At 47.6% G+C, this 19,864-nt stretch overlaps 1 protein-coding gene across 7 annotated transcripts in view; it reads left to right on the top strand.

Annotated features, from left to right (window-relative positions):
• The window catches only part of DPF3 (double PHD fingers 3), a 307,348-nt gene that overhangs the window by 104,459 nt on the left and 183,025 nt on the right, over positions 1 to 19,864 (top strand). Inside the window, exon 1 of one of the 7 annotated variants that reach the window (XM_045060171.1) lies at positions 14,777 to 16,790. The exons of 3 other annotated variants lie outside the window; for them this stretch is intronic. In XM_045060171.1, coding sequence (XP_044916106.1) covers positions 16,549 to 16,790 — 242 coding nt within the window. In that variant the 5' untranslated portion in view covers positions 14,777 to 16,548. Of the gene's footprint in view, positions 1 to 14,776; positions 16,791 to 19,864 lie in introns of those variants that run through there. 3 more of the 7 variants (XM_045060173.1, XM_045060172.1, XR_006599771.1) reach the window with 3 other exon arrangements.

Raw genomic sequence — 19,864 nt, 5'->3', positions numbered from 1 at the left:
TAGTCTGCTCAGGTTGCTGTGATACAGGATTGAGTGTCTTAAGCAACAGAAACTTATTGCCTCACAGGCTGAAGGCCAGAAGTCCAAGACCAAGGTGTTGGCAGGATTCGTTCTTTCTGAGAGCCCTGAGGGAGAGGGCTCTTAGCTTCTGGTGGTTTGCTGGCAGTCTTTGGTGTCCCTTGGCTTTTAGAAGCATCACCTCCATCTCTGCCTTCATCTTCACATGGTGTTCTCTCTGTGTGCATGCCTCTGTGTCCAAATTTCCTCTTTTTATGAGAACACTAGACGTGCTGGATTAGAGCCCATCCTAATTACCTCATCTTAACTAATTACATCTGCAGTGACCCTATTTCCAACTAAGATCACATTGTGAGATATGAGATCCTGGGGGTTAGGGCTTCAACATACACATTTTAGGGGAAGCAATTCAACCCATAACGTTCCCCTTCCTTCTTTTAAATAAAGTGTGTGTGGGGTTTTTTTCTTTTCTTTCTTTCTTTCTTTTTTTTATGTTTATTTTTGAAGGAGAGAGAGAGAGACAGAGCATGAACTGGGGAGGGGCAGAGAGAGAGGGAGACACAGAATCCGAAGTGGGCTCCAGGCACTGAGCTGTTAGCACAGAGCCCGACACGGAGCTTGAACTCACAAGCTGCGAGATCATGACCTGAGCCGAAGTTGGACGCCTAACCAACTGAGCCACCTAGGCATCTTTCCTTTTTCTTTCTTTTTTTTGAAAAAGACCTCAATAGATGGGAATGCAAGTTGGTGCAGCCACTCTGGAAAACAGTATGGAGGTCCCTCAAAAAACTAAAAATAGAACTACCCTATGACCCAGCAATTGCACTAGTAGGCATTTATCCGCGGGACACAGGTGTGCTGTTTCAAAGGGACACATGCACCCCCATGTTTATAGCAGCACTATCAACAATGGCCAAAGTTTGGAAAGAGCCCAAATGTCCATCGATAGATGAATGGATAAAGAAGATGTGGTAAATACATACAATGGAATATTACTCGGCAATCAAAAAGAATGAAATCTTGCCATTTGCAACTACGTGGATGGAACTGGAGGGTATTATGCTAAGTGAAATTAGTCAGACAAAGACAAATATCATATGACTTCATTCATATGAGGACTTAAGAGACAAAACAGATGAACATAAGGGAAGGGAAACAAAAATAATATAAAAACAGGGTGGGGGACAAAACAGAAGAGACTCATAAATATGGAGAACAAACTGAGGGTTACTGGAGGGGTTGTGGGAGGGGGAATGGGTTAAATGGGTAAGGGGCACTAAGGAATCTACTCCTGAAATCATTGTTGCACTATATGCTAATTTGGATGTAAATTTTAAAAAATAAAAAATAAAATTGAAAAAAAAGTTAAAAGAAAGACCTCAATATAATAAAAAATTCAAAAATTACTGCAGAGTAAACCAGGAAAGTAGATCTAAGCCTCGTTCCCATTCCTATTCCCCATCCTTAGACCGTAGTTCTCCAGTACAGAGCCAACCGCTATTGTCATTTTGTTTTTTCCCTCTACCTTTCTGGAGATGTCTATGAGCATAAATTGATATCTGTCCTCCCCCATGTCATTTCAAATAGTTTTTTTTTTGTGAGATAAATAGCATTTCAAATAGCATTTCAAATAGTTGTATTCCAAATGCCCTGTTCTATAACTTGCCTCTTAAATTTAATGGTACATCTTGAGATTATTCCATAGCAATAGCTGTATGTCTGTCTTATTTTTTTTTTAACAGATGCATAGTATTTCCTTGTGTGGATTTACCGTGATATATTTAACTTTACCTCTTCTGATGGACATTTAGCTCATTTCTGATCTTTGCTGAATGAAAAAAATTTTATATATGTTTCTCTAGCCATCAGTGTAAGTCATCTGTACATCTCACTCCTTAAAGTTCTTATATAGTATAGAAATTGAGTACATTTTAAAAGTTTGTTTATTTTGAGAGAGAGTGAGCATGAGTGGGAGAGGGGCAGAGAGAGGGAGAAAGAATCCCAAGCAGGCTTTGCGCCGTCAGCATGGAGCCTGATGCGGGGCTCAAACTCACGAACCACAAGATCATGACCTGAGCCAAAAATCAAAAGTCAGATGCTTAACCAACTGAGCCACACAGGTACCCCTAAATTGAGTACATTTAAGAAATACTTGTTAAGTTCCTATCGTCAACAAATATTTGATATTTCGTTACATTGATGTATCCATATTTACTCAGCCCAATGACTTGCTCTAAGTCAAGAATGAAAATTCTTGCATGTAGCTCTCTAATTTTTTAAAAAAGTGTTTATTTTGAGAGAGAGAAAGAGAGAGAAAGAGAGAGTGTGCACATACGCATGAATGGGGGGGGGGGGCAAAGAGAGGGGGAGAGAGAATCCCAAGCAGGCTCCATGCTGTCAGTGCAGAGCCTGACATGGGGCTCGATCCCATGAACCGTGAGATGGCGACCTGAGCCAAAATCGAGAGCTGGATGCTTAACTGACTGAGCCACCTAGGTGCCCCTGTAGATGTCTGATTTTGATTGTTCATCTTTGATTATTCTTTAGGCTAGGTTTCTAAAAGTGTGTCTAGTAACCTGGAAATTATTAAGGCTCTGGATCTTTTTTGCCAAATTGTGTTCCAGAAACGTACCAATTTATATCTTTGCCAGCAGAGTGCCCATCTTGCCCTACTAGCATTATTACTAAAACAAACAAAGGACTGCTAATTTGGTAGGTGGACTATGGTAATTCATCGGTTTAATTTTTTTATTTGCTTATTAGCTATTCTTATTTCCTCTTTTGTGGCTTGTTTGTGTCCTTTGGCCTTTAATCTGTTAACGTCTTAATGCTTTTTCTATCAGTTTGTATGTTGTCTTTATGTATTAAGGATATTGATTTGTCATAGTTGTCATATATTTGGCAAACCTGATTCTCACAGTTTGTGGTTTGACTTTTAAAAAGTTCTTTTTAAACCAACTTAATTGTGGTGTAATTTACATACAATCAAGTGCACTCCTTTTAAAGTATATAGGTCTATGAATGTTGACAAATGTATATATCCATGTAACTGTAACCACAATAGAATATTTCTGTTATTCCCCAAAAGTTCCCTTGTGTCTCTCTGGAGCTCACCCCATTTTTGGTCCCAGGTTTTTGCCATTAGATTAGTTTTGCTGGCTCTAAAATTTCATATGAATAGAATCATATGATATGACCTTAAAAAAAAAAAAGATGTATCCGTAGTATTGTATATAGTAGTAGTTTGTTCCTTTTTATTGCTAAGAATATTGCATTATATGGATATACCACAATTTTTATCCATTTACCAATTGATGGACAATTGGGTTGCTTTTATTTTATTTTATTTTTTATTATTAAACAAATTCTTTTTAATGTTTATTTATTTTTGAGACAGAGAGAGACAGAGCATGAATGGGGGAGGGGCAGAGAGAGGGAGACACAGAATCCGAAGCAGGCTCCAGGCTCTGAGCTGTTAGCACAGAGCCCGACATGGAGCTCGAACTCACAGACCTTGAGATCGTGACCTGAGCTGAAGTTGGACGCTTAACCGACTGAGCCACCCAGGCACCCCATTGGGTTGCTTTTAGTTTGGGGTTATAATGAGTGAAGCTGCTATGAGCATCTGTGTATAAGTCTTTTGTGGACCTATTTTCTCCTCATTTCTCTTGGGTGGATGTTTAGAAATGAAACTGCTCAGTCATATGTCAAGTCCATGTTCTTTTATAAGCAACTGTCATACTCTTTCCGAAAATGGTTGTACCATTTTACTTTTCCATCAGCTTTGTATGAACAATTTGGTTGCTATATATCTTCACCAGCATTTGATATTATTAATTTTTTAATTTTAGCCATTTTAGTGGGTGTGAGTAGTAACTCATGGTAGTTTTGCATTTTCCTGATGACTAATGATATTGAACATATTTTCATGTACTTATCAACTTCTGTGTTTGTGAAGAGTCGGTTCAAATCTTTGCCCAATTGGGAAAAGGGTTGTCTTCTTATTACTGAGTTGCTAAGTTTCTTTATAGATCCTGGATATAGGTCTTTTGTCACATATATGTAGTATGAACACTTTCAGTTGTAACTTGCCTATTCATCTTCTTAACAGTGTTTTTGTTTTTATTTTTTATTTTTTTTAAACAGATTTTATTTTATTTATTTATTTTTTTAGAGAGACAGTGTGTGCAAGCAGGGGAGGGGCAGAGGGAAAAGGAGAGAGAGAGAGAGAGAGAGAGAGAGAGAATCTCAAGTGGGCTCCGGGCTGAGCACGGGGCTCATTCCCACCACCGTGAGGTTATGACCTAAACCGAAATCAAGAGTCGGAAGCTTGATCGACTGAGCCATCCAGGCACCCCTTGTTTTTGTTTTTAAGTTGTGATAAAATATATATAAAAGTTGCTTTTTTTTTTTTTTTTTTGAGAGTGAGCATGAGTGGGGGAGAGGGGCAAAGGGAGAGAATCCTAAGCAGGGTCCATGCTCAGCATGAGAGAGAGAAAGAGAGAGGGCAACAGGGGATCTGAAGCGGGCTCTGCACTGTCCGCACCGAGCCTGTTGTGGGGCTTGAACCCGCCAACTGGGAGATCATGACCTGAGCTGAAATCAAGAGTTGGACGCTCAACCAACTGAGCTACCCTGGTGCCCCATCTGGGGAAGATTTTGATTTTGGCCTTGCCTCACTTGCTGTGTGAAGGTGGCCAGTCTGTGCCCACCTCCAGGACCTCAACTTTCTTCTCTGCTGAATGGGCCTGGTAATATCTGTACCCTTAGCCTCACACAACAGGGAGGGCCAAACAAAATAAGCTAAGTCAAAGAGCGCTGGCAAATATAAAGCAGGACGTAAATATCAATCTTATGAAGGTTATAATTTCATCAAACTGGGGGTGGGAATCTGCTGGCCCAGGGCGGGGCAGTGGGGATGGTCATGCAAACTCCACAGGCTGAGCTGCTGAAGAGAAGAGAGGCTGTCGCTGGTGGAGTGGGGTGGGAGTTCAGGGCCTCTGAGCAACATGGCAGAGATGCCCATCCAACCTCCAGGGCTGGAGGCCTTCAAGGTCAAAGTGGGAAAGTCCGAGGGCCCACACGCACTGGAAAAAGTCTGTGTTTAGATTCAGAGGCCTTGGGTTTGAATGTGACTTTCGCCACGTCCAAAACCTGGGGTGAGACACTTAATCTCTTTGAATCTTGGTTTCCTTATCTTTGCAATGTCACATTATACACCCTGGAAATATGGAACTCCTTAGAAGTTCAAACTTGCTATGTCTCTGTGCCTTTGGTCAAACTCCTCCTTCAAGCAGGGCTGGCTTTGAGGAAGGGACAAGAGCCAAGGAATGCAGGGGGGCTCTGGAAGCTGAAAAAGATAAGGAAACAGGTTTTCCCCTCAGAGCCTCCAGAAGGAGCAAGTCCTGCTGGTGACAGCTTAACATTAGCCCTAGTGAAACTGATTTTGGGCTTCTGATCTCCAGAACCACAAGATACATTTGTGATGTCTTCAGCCACTAAGTGTGTGGTAATTTGTTAACAGCAGCAATAGGAAACTAACACAACTCACTTAGGATTCACTCATGTTGCATGTATGGCTGCATATATCACAACTTGCTTACCCATTTCCCAGTTGGTGAACATTTGGGTTGTTTCCAGGTTTTGGCCATAATGAGTAAAGGATTATGATCTGAACGTTCATGGATATAGGTCTTCGTGTGGACATATGTTTTCATTTCTCTTGGGCCAGTGCCTAGGAGTAGGATTGCTAGGTCACAAATGTATATTTAACTTTGTAAGAAACTGCCAAACTGCTTTCCAGAGTGGGTGTACCCTTTAGCATTTCCATCAGTGGTGCCTGAGAGTTCCAGTTTATTCTATATCCTTGCCAGTGCTTGGCATTGTCATTCTTTTTAATTTTAGCCATCATAATAGATGTTTAGTGGTATCTCATTGTGATTTTAATTGCATTTTCCTGATGACTAATGATGTTGAACCTTTTTTTCACAGGCGTTTTGGCCCATCTGTATTACTTCTTTTGTGAAATGTCTGTTCAGTGCTTTTAGCCATGAAAAAAAATGGGGTCATTTGTCTTCTCATTATTGAGTTTTAAGAGTTCTTTATATATTCTGACTACATGTCCTTTATCAGATATATGTTTTGCCAATATTTTCCCCCAGTCTGTGGCTCGTGTTTCTATTTTCATATTAGTGCCTTTCAAAGAACAGATATTTTAAATTTTGATCCAGTCCAATATATCAATTTTTTGCTTTTATGGTTTGAGCTCTCTGTGGCGTAAGTAACCTTTGCTTAACCCAAGTTCATAAAGATTTTCTTCCAATTGTTATAGAAGTCTTACAGTTTTAGCTCTTACATTTAACTGCATGATCCATTTTGAGTTAATTTTTTGATAGGGTGTGAGGTAAGGGTTAAGGTTTTTAAAATTAAAAAAAAATTTTTTTTTTTTTAAATGTCTTTGGCTGTTTTTGGTATCAGGGTAATGCTGGCCTCACAACATGAATGAGCCTCGTGCTAGGTACTGCAGGGAATATAAAGGTAAGATCCAACCCTGGCTGGAATCACACACAAGCCCAGTGGGATAAAGGCAGAGTTTGACAAGCTCCCTAAGAGTAAAGACGAACGGCTGTTGGCATCCAAAGAAAGAAAGAGTCACGGGCAGCCTTAGAAGAGGTTTCCTGAGGGCAAGGACACTAAAGAAGGGCTTTAGTAGGGCTGCAACATTGCCCAGCTCTGGGGGCACCATTCCCATGCTGGTCTGTTGAATGCGGCTCCCTTCAGGGCGTAGGGAATGGAACGCGGATGGCACCCACCTAGAGTTGTACAACATAGTGACCCTGTTCAAATAAGTCTAGAGCTCAGAGACTATCAGCTGGTGGAGGTGGGGGAAGGTGGGAGGGGCAGGGAACGATGTTCTAGGTTGGAGGGGGTTCTATTAAACTCATGACTTGTTTTATATAAGCATGCCTTTGTCTCCCCAACTTAAAAATTTTTTTTTAATGTTTATTTATTTTTGAGAGAGAGAGAGAGAGAGAGCGCACAAGCAGGGGAGGGGCAGAGAGAGAGGGAGACACAGACTCTGAAGCAGGCTCCAGGCTCCAAGCTGTCAACACAGAGCCCGACGCGGGGCTCGAACTCACCAACTGTGAGATCATGACCTGAGCTGAAGTCGGACCCTTAACTGCCTGAGCCACCCAGGCACCCCAGTCTCCCCAACTTTTAAACTCCCACTAATCTGCATCCTCCTTGCATTGGATGTGGTGCTGGAGGGCCCAGAGAGGAAGGTGGGAAGGAAGAGGGCCAGCCCTCAGGGAGTGCCCCCCTGATCCCCCACCCCGTGCTTGGCACCCTGTATACATGATGTAAATAATCCTCCCACCGACTCTACAACCTTGGCTTCCTTCTCGCCACCTATGCAGATTGAAAAGTGAGACTCATAAAGGTGAAATGCCTTGTCCAGGGGCAGCTTCCTGGAGCATTGGAGCTGAGGTTGCTGCTGGCCCCCTGGGGCCTCAGCAGCTTTCTCCCCTCTGCTCCAGGAAAACTTAATTTCTGAGGAAGGCGGCACCTAGAAAGAGTGGGTGCCGGGGTCGGGGTGGAGGGAGGTCAGGACTAGATATTTGTGAGGGCATTAGTTCTGATTTAGCGGACACGCTCTCAGCACTGTGGGCCGGGCTGTGGCTGACCGGCTGCGTGGTCAGGGTTTGCAAAGCTTCCAAAGATCCTTTTGCTAGAAGGGCTTTAAAAGCTGCAAGCTCTCAGCAGTTTCTATCAGCTGGGATTTTTTTTTCCCCTCCAGACTGAATCCTGTCAGGGTTTTACTGGCTTATATGTTCCCAGAACGACCCTACATCTCCCTCACCTGAGCAGCACTGCTCTGTCACCCACACCATTTCCTGTCACCAAATGGCTCCGGAAGGAATTCTTCCCTAGGCCCATCTTTTGGCCCCCAACCTCCCCTCTTCACTCTTTCAACCCCGCCTCCCTGGTTTCTCCAGGAAGTGCAAAGTGGAGCCCATCCCAGACGAAGGAATACCATTTTGATCCCAGATGTGGGGGTTTGTTCTCATTCCTGGTCTCCTATTTTGAACCGTTTTCAAAGCCCCTGAAAAACAAGGATACTCTGGAGAGGCTCATGCTGTGTCTGGGAAATGGGAGGCACCGTGTAGAAAGTTCCTGATGTCCCGCCAGCCTGTTGATTCCCGTCCCCTGGACCACTCCGAGTGCCCTTGTCCTCAGACCCCTCTCAGGGAGGCCTGCCTTTGGTGTCTCGTCCTGTTTGGTCACTAGGGGCCCTGCCCCTGCCAACTCAGAGGCAAACAGAGATAGGGCCAGGCCCTGGCCGCCCAGCCTCGTGGACAGCATTATACGCTGCTCTGCGTCAGCAGAAAAAGTATCCACCATAACTTGCATTCTAGAGGGCCCTCTCCCCCATCGCCCCGGGGGGTTCCTGTCCCCAGCCTGCAAGGCCTCTGTGCCTGGCCAGTCTCGCCCACCAGGCCAGCAGCACTCCAGGAATCCTGACAAGTGCCGCGGGGGTGGCTCTCGGTGACTTCATGGGCGCTGTTCTGGGCTGCTTCTCCTTGCCTCCACCTCCTTCGGGGACTCACTTTCTGAGGATGACGCCCGCGAGCCTCTCCCAGCTACCAAAATACCAGCCCTGCCTCCTGGCCCTGCCAGAAAATGCTTAGCACATTAGCAGGTTTAGCGGCCACAGTTGTAGTCATTTAGGAGGCCACAGAGGCACATGGATCTCATTCTGGGGTTCTTTCCAGCTGCTCGCTATTTTGACAACACTGGGTGGCACCGTTACCAGGAACCTGGACTGCCTGCGAGAACGAGGGCATTCGGGGCCTGGGGGTGGAGGTGAGGAGAAGCCCGGGAGGGTGGTAGGGACAGCAGCAGTGGTGAGTCAGGGGCTGGGAGAAAGGAGGGTGGAGGGTGCCAGTCTCTGCTTTCCCTGGCCGGCCTCCCTTCTTGCCTTCTGGAGCTTTCTTGGGCCAGATTTTGGATACTTGCAGCCGATTTCCAGTTGTCTCAGTGCAGGGGCTTTTGCTTGCAGAAGAGGCAAGAGGCTCCAAACTGCCAGAGAGGCGGTAAGACAGAGATCACAGAGCCACCCAGCAAACATCTTCCCACACTCAGAAGCGCTTGCTGCAGCCGCTTGCCTGCCGCTTGGCGGCTGAGGGCTCTGGGCCCAGTCACCGCCTCTCCCTCTGCAGAATGGGAATCACAGGACCCAGCCCCACCTCAGCCTGAGGTTAGACGATGCACGGGAAAGTGTTTTGTAAAATGTAAAGTGATAGACATTTGCCTACCTGTGTGCGGGAGGACTGTGTTTTGTTGATTTTTGAATTCTTCCACGATGCGTGGTTTGTTGGTCAGAAAAGTAAATATGAGGGGCGCCTGGGTGGCTTAGTGTGTTAAGCGTCCGACCCTTGATTTTGGCTCAGGTCGTGACCTCTTGTTCATGAGATCGAGCCCCGCATCTGGCTCTGCACTGGGTGTGGAGCCTGCTTGGGATTCTCTCTCTCCCTCCCTCTCTCCCTCTCCCCTGCTAGTGTGTGCTCTCTCTTAAAAAAAAAAAAAAAAGTAAATATGGTGACTTTCTGGAAGTTTCTGATTTTCTCATTGGTGACCAATGTGGTGAAGACAAGTAAGGCTGTGGGCGTATTGGATTGTTAGGGCTGCTGTAGTAAAGTACAGACTGGGTGGTTTATTTTTATTTTTATTTATTTTATTTTTCTTTAAAAAGCTTTTTAAATTTTTTTTTTTTTTAAGAGAGAAAGAGAGACAGAGCATGAGCAGGGGAGGGGCAGAGAGGGAGGGAGACACAGAATCTGAAGCAGGCTCCAGGCCTCTGAGCTGTCAGCACAGAGCCCGATGCGGGGCTCAAACTCACGAACAGTGAGATCATGACCTGAGCCGAAGCTGGATGCTTAACTGACTGAGCCACCCAGGTGGCCCTGGGTGGTTTAAGTAACAGAAATTCACTGTTTCGTTTCCGGAGGCTGGAAGTCAGGATCAAGGTGTTTGCAGGGTTCTTTCTTTCTGAGGGCTGTGAGGGAGAATTTGTGCTGGACCTCTTCTTAGCTTCTGGTGGTTTGCTGGCAGTTTTTGGTGTTCCTGGGCTTTTAGAAGCATCGTCCCAAGCTTCTTCATCTTCAAATGGTATTCTCCTTGTGTGCGTGCCTCTGTGTCCAATCATCCCCTTTTTATAAGCACACCAGTCATATTTGATTAGGGCCTTCCCCACGACCTCACTATAACTAATTATATGTGCAACGGCCCTATTTTCATATATGGTGGGGAGGGGTCTTCTGAGCCTAGGGGCCAGCTCTAGGATAGGGAAGGCCACGGCGGTATGCCAGACCTGGCTGGGAAACGAGGCTTCTTTTGATGCAGATGAGGACCCTATTTCTACTACCATTCCTGGATTTCGGGGGGAGATCTTTGTTCCTAGAGTTAAGTCTGTTTTTTTCCCTTCTGAGTAGCTTCTGTTTTGTTGTTATTGTTTATTTATTTTGAGAGAGAGATAGAGTGTGAGCAGGGGAGGGGCAGAGAGAGAGAGAGAGAGAGAGAGAGAGAGAGAGAGAGAAAATCCCAAACAGGCTCCATGCCGACCTGCGGCTTGATCCCATGACCATGAGATCATGACCTGAGCCGAGATCAAGAGTCAGATGCTCAACCTACTGAGCCACCCAGGCGCCCCTGAGTAGCTCCTGTGAAGCAGAGTCCCTCCATGTGTGTTTTAGACCCCAATGCAGTACCCATTCTTTAAAAAAAAATTTTTTTTTTAACATTTATTTATTTTTGAGAAGAGAGAGACAGAGCATGAGCGGGGGAAGAGAGAGAAAGAGGGAGACACAGAATCCGAAGTAGGCTCCAGGCTCTGAGCTGTCAGCACAGAGCCCGACGCGGGGCTCGAACTCCCAGACCGCGAGATCATGACCTGAGCCAAAGTCGGACGCTTAACCAACTGAGCCACCCAGGCGCCCCTGCAGTACCCATTCTTACTCTTCGTACCGTCTTCCACGCGTGGCCTGCCTCCTTTATAACTCTGAAGCTTGGAGACACTGTTGCCAATGCACGAGGCCACTGGGGTAAATATGTTTCACCTTCTCCTGTTCTTCCCTGCTCCTTGCCATCCGTTTTGTCCGGCATCCTCATCTCCTTCCAGACCATATCTCTGATGGGAGGACCACCCCATGCTATGTGTGCCCCTCTCTGCCCGGAGTTCTTTTTTTATTTTTTAATGTTTATTTATTTTCGAGAGAGAGAGAGAGAGAGAGAGACAGAGCATGAGTGGGGAGACAGAGAGAGAGGGAGACACAGAACCCGAAGCAGGATCCAGGCTCTGGGCCATCAGCACGGAGCCCGATGAGGGGGGGGGGGGGCATGAGATCATGAGTTGAGCTGAAATCGGACACTCGGTGGCCTGAGCCCCCCAGGCGCCCCTCTGCCCTGAGTTCTTGCACATCAGCTAGCGTGTTCTGAGTTGGCCAGATCCAGACCGAGTGTGTTCCTGGACCACAGTGTTGGTGCTGGTCATGGGGGGGGGGGGGGGGGCGCAAGGAGACCTTGGTAGCCCCGCCTTCTGTATTAGAGGCTTCCCTGCCGCCCACTGGCATCATTCACATCCTCCCCACCATGTGCTCCAGTCCAGGAAGGGGCTGATGTGGAAGAACCCACTTATATGAGTCACCCCCTGGATAATAAGCAGCAGTCTGCCGAATTCTTACCGCGCAGCGGGATTGATGCTTTTCTCACTTGCTCCTCCCACTAATCCTGAGAAGCAGGTACTCATTTGCATCATCCTCATTTTGTGGATGGACAGTTGAGGTTTTGAAAGGAAATCAAGGACAGCAAATGCTCTAAGTCCCTTAGCTGGTGAGGCTCCACCTCTGGAAGCTCAAATCCCTTTCCCTCCTCACTGGGCGCCTTCGAGGGAGGGTGGTAGCCTGCTTGCCTCAGAATTACCGGCTGCTGAGTGGAAAGTCAGACTCCTGGTCTCCACCCTGATCTACTGAACCAGGAGAGAGTGGGGTGGAGCCGGGGATCTACATTCCAAAGGAGCGCCCCGGTGACTCTCGCACACAACCCCCCTTCCCCCAGTGCTTATTCCCTGGTTCCCAGGCAGGCTGAGAACCTGCCCTTCTCCCAGATGGGTTTCTGAAATGTGGGGGAGCCCACCCTTACAAAGCCTCCCCATGCCCTCCTCTTCTCCCTGGCCTAGAGTGGCCCCAAAAGCTCTGGGGGAGGCAGCAAATGGGCTGCACGTGGGTGGGGAGAGGGTGGCTTGTGTGGACCGCATTGACCTGTGGCTTCTTACCCTTTCTGTGGTTCCTGTGTCCTTCCCACCCCTCCCCTAATGTGCCTCTGCCCAGGGTCCTTGCAGGAGGAACCAGGACTGGTGTCATCAGTCAGTGGCCAGTGCTGGGCGGGACTGAGCCCTGTTTGGTGACGATGTTAAGTTTCCCCGTGACGGAAAGGGAGTCGGTATTGCCAGGTGAAATCTTAGCATGAGCCCCGCAGAATATGGGGTCTCGGTTTAGAACCACGCATCCTTTCCCTGCCTTGTCTTCCTCTGCACTCACTCTGCCTACCTCATGTTCTTCACTCTCCTGTCCATTCCGGCAACTTAAAGTAAACAATCCGAAGGAAGAAGTTCTGTTGTCCTATTTACTGATCGGCCACAATGGCTTGCCCACCCCTCACCTTAAGTCAGTTCGTATGGAGCCCCTGCCACGTCTCTTTTTCCTGAGATACGCAAGCATATCATGCAGGGTGTGGTCCTCACAGCCTCTTAGGAGTCATAGGATATTGGGGCTAGAGTGTCAGCCTCACGAAGGCAGGAACCTGCTGTATACCCACTGTCTAGAAGGGTGTTGGCATGTAGCAGGTGCTCAGTGAACATTTCTTGACTGAATGAACATTCGAGCTGAAAGGCACTGCTAAGTTAAGCTTGCCCAGAAGGACAAGGGGAGCAAACAGAGGCTCAGAGAGGTGAAATCGCCTGGCTGAGTTTGCACGGCAAGTAGATGGTGTGGTTGGGGTTAGAACCTACATCAACAGGATTATTCCTGAACTCCCAAGAATGTTAAAGTCTAAGTCATGGCTTTTGAAATGTCCATCTTATAAGCCCAGAGACCTCTGGCTGGTTTCTTGGTGGGAGAAGGTGTTTGGACCCCTCTCTTTTTCTTCGTCCAGGATCTCAGGGATCCCGACAGAACCAACAGGTTGTTCCCTCCCCCCCACCTCAGCAGCCCCGAAAATGCTAGCTTTGGTTTTTCAGGCTGACAGTCTAAACGCTACCTCATCCTAAAAGTAAATGGTGAACTATTTTCATACAGTCTTAAAATTTTAATTTGGAAAACTCCTGTCCTTAGAATGCGAAATTCACCAGGCATTTTATATCCCGTAGGCTGAGCGACCTACTGGAACCTTCTTGCCAGTCCCTCTTGTGAGCACCCCTTGTGGAGAAGGACTAGGGGATTTGACCAGCATCGCGACTTACTCTTTGAGTCAAAATGTCTTGTGGCCTAAAAATGTGCACTCGGGGGCACCTGGTTGGGTTAGTTGGTTAAGGGTCCAACTTTCACTCGGGTCATGATCTCGCGTTTCATGAGTTGGAGCCCTGTGTCGGGCCCTGTGCTGACAGCTCAGAACCTGAAGCCTGCTTCAGATTCTGTGTCTCCCTCCCTCTCTCTGCCCCTCCCCCACTCACGCTCTGGCTCTCTCTCTCTCTCTCTCTCTCAAAAATAAATAAACATTAAAAAAAATACAATGTTCACTCAGTTCAGGGTTCTTTTTCTCTCCCTCCTCCCCCCCTTACCCCCTTCACAAAGTGGGGCATTTTGATGCTATAGTGGTGGGTGGGGATGAAAACTTAAAATAATTAATGTGAGCCTCAGTCAGCCCTCAATTTCACCTCACTTGTGCACCATCCAATGTTGACCTCTACTCCATTTCTGACCTCTCTGCTTTAAGACCTTTCATCCAACTTCATCCTCTGTTCCTGGATGTTACCCCATGCCTAACTCTCACAGCATCCCTAACCCCATCTCTGAGCTTGTCCTTTCCCATCCCTGAGGTTAGGGTTGGGTGGACTGCAGGGAGAGAGGGAGAAATACCTGTTTCTCAGATGATGTTATATTTAAAAAAAATTTTTTTAAGTTTATTTACTTATTTTTGAGAGAGAGACAGAGAGAGCAAGAGGGGGAGGGGCCGAGAGAGAATCCCAAGCAGGCTCTGCACTGTCAGCATGGAACCTGATATGGGGCTTGAACTCACAAACCGTGAGATCACGACCTGAGCCGAAACCAAGAATCAGATGCTTAACCAACTGAGCCGCCCAGGCGCCCCGACCTCATATATTTTAAAAGCTGAAAGTTCATTTATTTTCAATGTTTATTGGTTTATTTTGGGGGGGGGGAACAGGCAGAGAGAGAGGGAGAGAGAATCCCAAGTAGGCTCCGTGCCTTCCGTGCAGCGCCCTACACCCTGCTCGATCTCACAGAACGTGAGGTCATGACCTGAGCTGAAATCAAGAGTCAGATGCTTGGCACTCAGGTGCCCCTAAAAGCTGACAGTTTCGTGGTTTGTTGCTGAGGCATTGTCAAAGGGCAGGTCCATCAAAAGCAGCCAATTCAAAAGGGCTGTATCAAAGTCGTGTGGGAGTCAATAGCATGCACCCTTTCTAACCTGTGAGTAACAATCATCATGATAAAGAAGGATATATGGACGCTCTGCTAACATATTAAGCACAGCGCTAGGCACTTCCCCTAGTGGCTGTTTGTCAAATCTTAACAGCAGTCCTAGGAGACACGTACTTTAATCTTTATTTTATTGATGAGAAAGCAGGGACAAATATCTTAAGGAGCTTGCCCCAGGGCCGGCAGTAAGGAAGGAAGGCAGTTACAGAATTACTAAGTGGCATAGACCCATTAAATTTGTATCCTGAATAGGTGAAGTGTTTGCTTTGGGGTCCTGCCTGGACGTTTCAGTGTGGTGTCATGGCGGCCTCTGAAATGCCCAAGGTCAGAGAACACTCACTGTCTTGACCCTCCCACAGGCCATGCCCTCCCACAGGCCATGCCAGAAATAAACCTGAAGACAGTTTTCCAAAGGTGCCATCCTGAGGAATGGTGTAGAGATGAGATCTGATGCCGGATGTCTCCTGCTCTTGCTGCCTTTCAACAAATATTTAAGCCTTTGGCAGTTATGGGGACGGAAAAGAGACCAGTCTATTCCACGCCCTCCCGGAGCTCACAGCATAGAGGCAGGTGCAGTTATCTCTGTGATAAGGTGCACAGCAAAACACTGAGGGAGAGGGGGCAGTGAGCAGAGGACTCTGGGAAGGAATGACTCACAAAGTCATGTCACAGTTCAGGAGTCATTTGGTGGTACTTCCGTCCCTGGTTTCCCACACTTCCAGAAGAGTGGCGGTTACAAGAATAGGCTGTCTTCTTCTCCAGGGGGAGAATTAGTACAATGTAAGATGTTTTCCCAAAGTTTGCAGGACTGGGCTTTGTGGCTGCAGGAGGTAATGAGTGTGGACACACCTTGAGTCCTTTAAAGCCCTTTGGCTGATGCAGGGCAAGCCATCGTTAGTAGGTGTGCAGAGATGAGTGGAAGGCGAGGAGCAGCTCCTGTTACTGTCCTACCCGCCCCCCACCCCCACCACCGGGCACCGGGATGGTGGGGGGGACACTCGCTGAGGGAGCCAAAGGAATGAGTGAAATCAAGGTTCTGGGAGTTTCAAAGAATATGTGGCTTCTATCATCAAATGGTGGTCGAGCAGCATGATGACCAAGAAGTGGCTTTTGGATTTGGCAAGATAAGGAGGAAATGAGTCCCTAAGAACCAGTGGCTTCTGAGGAAGGACGGTTAATGGTTTCTAAATGGAACGGACAGATGAACATACGATATATGGGAGGAGCTTTTCAGTCAATGTAAGGAAGGAGGTTGGATCTTTGCTAGAAGGGTCCTTTGACGATTGATGGCCTTCTCATGCCATCCCTGCGTTAGCGTGTGGAGAAGGTGAAAGAAAGGAAGGCCTGGGGTGAAAGAAAGAAAGGAGGGTTGACTGGGTCCAGAAGAGGCAGGGCACATGGGGCTGTGGTTCAGGAGGAAGGCTCCCCCTGAAAGAGAAGAGAGACCTTTGCGTAGAAACTAGGGATGTGTTTGAAAAACAAACCATCAGTTTTCCACACCTTTGCTTTTGCCAGGACACACGAAGATGACCCTGTGTGCCCCATGCCGGCAGTTTCTGCTCCTTGGCTCAGAGAGTTCTGGCTCCACCTCTGTTTCAGGAGTGGCAGGTCCTCTCCCTCTTCAGTGATGGCCTGCGGAGATGGCCTTCGTCCGTGCGGCCCCACGCCAGCCTGGGGCTGCACCTTGAATTTGGAAGCATGAGTGTGTGTTTGTGTGTGTGGGTGTGCGTCTCCAGGGCTGGCCGGCACTCTCAGGAAACCGAGGCTCTGAGCAGAAAGTGACCGTCTTTGTTAATTTTCCTCAGTTGCTGGCTTGATGGCTCCTCGCACGCGGCAGAGATGGAGCACGCAGTTCTTGAATAAACCACAGAAGCATCTAGTTATGGCAGAGAGAGGGGGATCTCAGATATTCTCGTTATATTTTTGGTCCCTGTCTTTTCCAGGACACCACCCGGGACTCTGTGTGTCTTACACCCACGTCCCTGGATACTCGTTTTGTTGCCGTGGTGGAAAGGAATCTCTGTTAATGGAAGACTCACTGGGTGGACTCAGACCCAGGTACCTCTGAGGGCGGCCTGTGGGTCACAGCCTATAGCCTTGACACCTGCTCCCGCCCTTCACTTCCTCTACTCTCTGCCCCCTTAGTGAAAAAAAAAAAAACCAAACAAAAACACAACAAAAAACCTCCCAACCCCTGCCCCCAGTACTCTACCAATTCCAGTGAAAGAAGGCCTTGTGCTTAAATAATCACGTGGAAAGAAAAAAAAAAAAATCCCACCCTCATATAAATGTGAAAGGGTACTGGCTCCGGACGGCTTTCAGTCTTTATTTAAATTAGGGATTTTGGTGGATTGTTGTTGTTTTGTTGTTGTTTTTGTGGGATGGTATCCAGTATCCCAATGTTCATGTAATGCCTTGACTTCACTATCGCTTCTCCTAGGATAATTATAGGTTGGCATAATGTGCCTATTGTTCTGTTCCACAAAGCAGCACTGTCATCCAATGATGAGATGGGGGGGGGGTGGGAAGGGGGTGCAGTGTGGATCTGGAAGGAGGATCTTTGTGTTTGTGTGAGTATGTATGTCCTGGACAGCCATGCTGCATCTTCAAGTATTTCTCTTGTTCCTTCTTTGGATCCCTCCCCACCTAGGCGCTTTTGCCCTAGTTTTTTGTCCCTCGTGTTCCTGGTTTTGGCTTCTCGGCACACTTCCCTCCTGGGGTTATCACCCGGTGCTGGGCACAGGCTGAGGACTTCAACCTGAGCTAAGGTGTTGAAGAAAGCATTTGAAATTCTTGCAGGGAAGTTACTTGCCCGAATAGGACAGGCTCAAGGGCCTCTGGTATTGCAGATGACCCCAGATGTCATTCCGGCCAGCCCTCTTCACGGGACATGTTTGTGTTTTTCTCATTTGAGTTGTTCAGGACCTTTTGCACTGCAAACTCATGATGCTTTTTGGGATATATCGGATAACGTAGACAGTCATTCATGCATCGAACAAAAGCTCATCGAGTGCTCGCCATGAGTCCGGGTCCCGGACTGGATGGTGGGTATATGGTGACGAGAGAAAAAGGGCACCAGCCCAGCCCTCATGGCACTTCCACTCCAGGTGCCTAGGGAGGCAGGTAAAAGAACGGCAGGTGTTGTTAAGGAACCCAGAGCTGGAGGATATGCTGGGCTTATCTCTTATAGCCAGAATTTAGAACTAGAAGTTCATGACCCATGTGGCAGCCTTTGCCAGGTGATACCTTTTTTTTTTTAATGAGATGTCTCAGACTGAGGTCTCCCCTAGAGACTTATACGGCAGTACCTATTACATTTCTCTCCTTCTCTCCCCATTCCCCCTCTTGCCAGACCTTCTGCTCTGGAGCTAGTAGCTCTGTGTAGAAATGTTTTTGACTCCAGCCATAAGCAGTTCTTTGACCAAGCACCGTTGGCATCCAATTGGGAACTGCCTATGTTACCATGAGCCTTGGAAGCCATGGCCTTCATCGCTCACCCTGAAAGAGGCAAAGGCAGACATTTTTTTTTTTTCCAACGTTTATTTATTTTTGCGACAGAGAGAGACAGAGCATCAATGGAGGAGGGGCAGAGAGAGAGAGGGAGACACAGAATCGGAAACAGGCTCCAGGCTCCGAGCCATCAGCCCAGAGCCTGACGCGGGGCTCGAACTCCCGGACCGAGAGATCGTGACCTGGCTGAAGTCAGACGCTTAACCGACTGCGCTACCCAGGCGCCCCAAAGGCAGACATTTTTGAGGCCAGGGGACACAAGGGCCACTGGGCTGAGGTTCTGTGACCGCAAGCTTAGAAGGAGAGAATTTTTCTATCCTCGGGAGGGAATTGCTCAGTTTTGCTACCTGGAAAGGCAAATGTTTTATACTAAAAATGAAAAGAAATTTTTTTTAACCGTTTCTTTTTGAGAGAGGCAGAGTGCGAGCAGGAGAGGGGCAGAGAGAGAGGGAGACACAGAATCTGAAGCAGGCTCCAGGCTCTGAGCTGTCAGCACAGAGCCGGACGTGGGGCTTGAACTCATGAACTGTGAGATCATGACCTGAGTCGAAGTCGGACGCTTAACTGACTGAGCCACCCACGTGCCTCTAAAAATGGATATTCTTGATCTAGCACTCAAATTATTTTATCCTTATTTTTTCTGGTGACTTTACTGCATGGGGTGGGTGGAAAGGTGGGCAGCGGGCAGGGACCCTGAACCTCCACGGGGCTGATGATGGCAGGATGTGGACGTGGGAGCACCGAGGTCCTGAAGGATAATGTGACAGCTGTCCCTGACCACGGTATCAAACTGAGACAGGTCAGGAGATGAGAAATGGAAGATCTGGCCATTTGTGGTCTTTGGAGAAATCACCTCGGAGGAATAGCACTCACATGAGCCCAGAGAAAAGGAGGGTTTGTAACCTTGCTCCTTACCAGTTATATCCGAAAATACATTCTTCAAAATAAACAAATGCATCCCCTTTGTATATATTTTAACAGAATCCAAATTCTTTCCTCCTGGTAAGATAAAAAATAAACACCCGGGGCTGAAGATACATGTATTCGGGGACAATCAGAAATGTGGAGGCATGTGGGTGGTTCAGTTGGTTAGGCGTCCGACTCTCGATTTCAGCTCAGGGCATGGTCTCGCGGTTTCGTGAGATCGAGCCCCACCTAGGGCTCCCTGCTGACAGCGTTGAGCCTGCTTCTGATTCTCTCTCTCCGACCCTCCCCCACTTATGCGCTCTCTCTCCTTCCCTCCCTCCCTCTCTCAAAATAAATAAACTTTTAAAAATTTTGAAAAAAAGTGGGTCTCAGCCTTTGCGCTGCTTGGGGGCATGTGACCTGACGTGTGGAACTTCAGCAGAGGATCAGGGCTCAGCGTCTTCACTTCCGCTCCCAGGAGCTGATTCTGAACGTGAATATCTACGTGCCCCTCCCAAAGCGAGGTGTCGGAACACTGGGCAGCCCCTTGATGATTGGCTAATCCGGCAACCCAGAGCTCGCACAGCCTTTGAGCTGTGAGGGGGTCTCACTTTGCAGATGAGGAAACTGAAGCCCAGAAAAGTCAGTGGTGGGCTTCAAGGCCAAAACTGCAGAGCCGGACGAGAACCCAGGACTCTCGACTCCAGGTTGTATAC

This window comes from Felis catus, chromosome B3 (genome assembly GCF_018350175.1).
Source record: "Felis catus isolate Fca126 chromosome B3, F.catus_Fca126_mat1.0, whole genome shotgun sequence".
In the NCBI taxonomy this organism is placed as follows: Eukaryota; Metazoa; Chordata; class Mammalia; order Carnivora; family Felidae; genus Felis; species Felis catus.
This window is presented reverse-complemented; position numbering and strand designations above follow the sequence as displayed.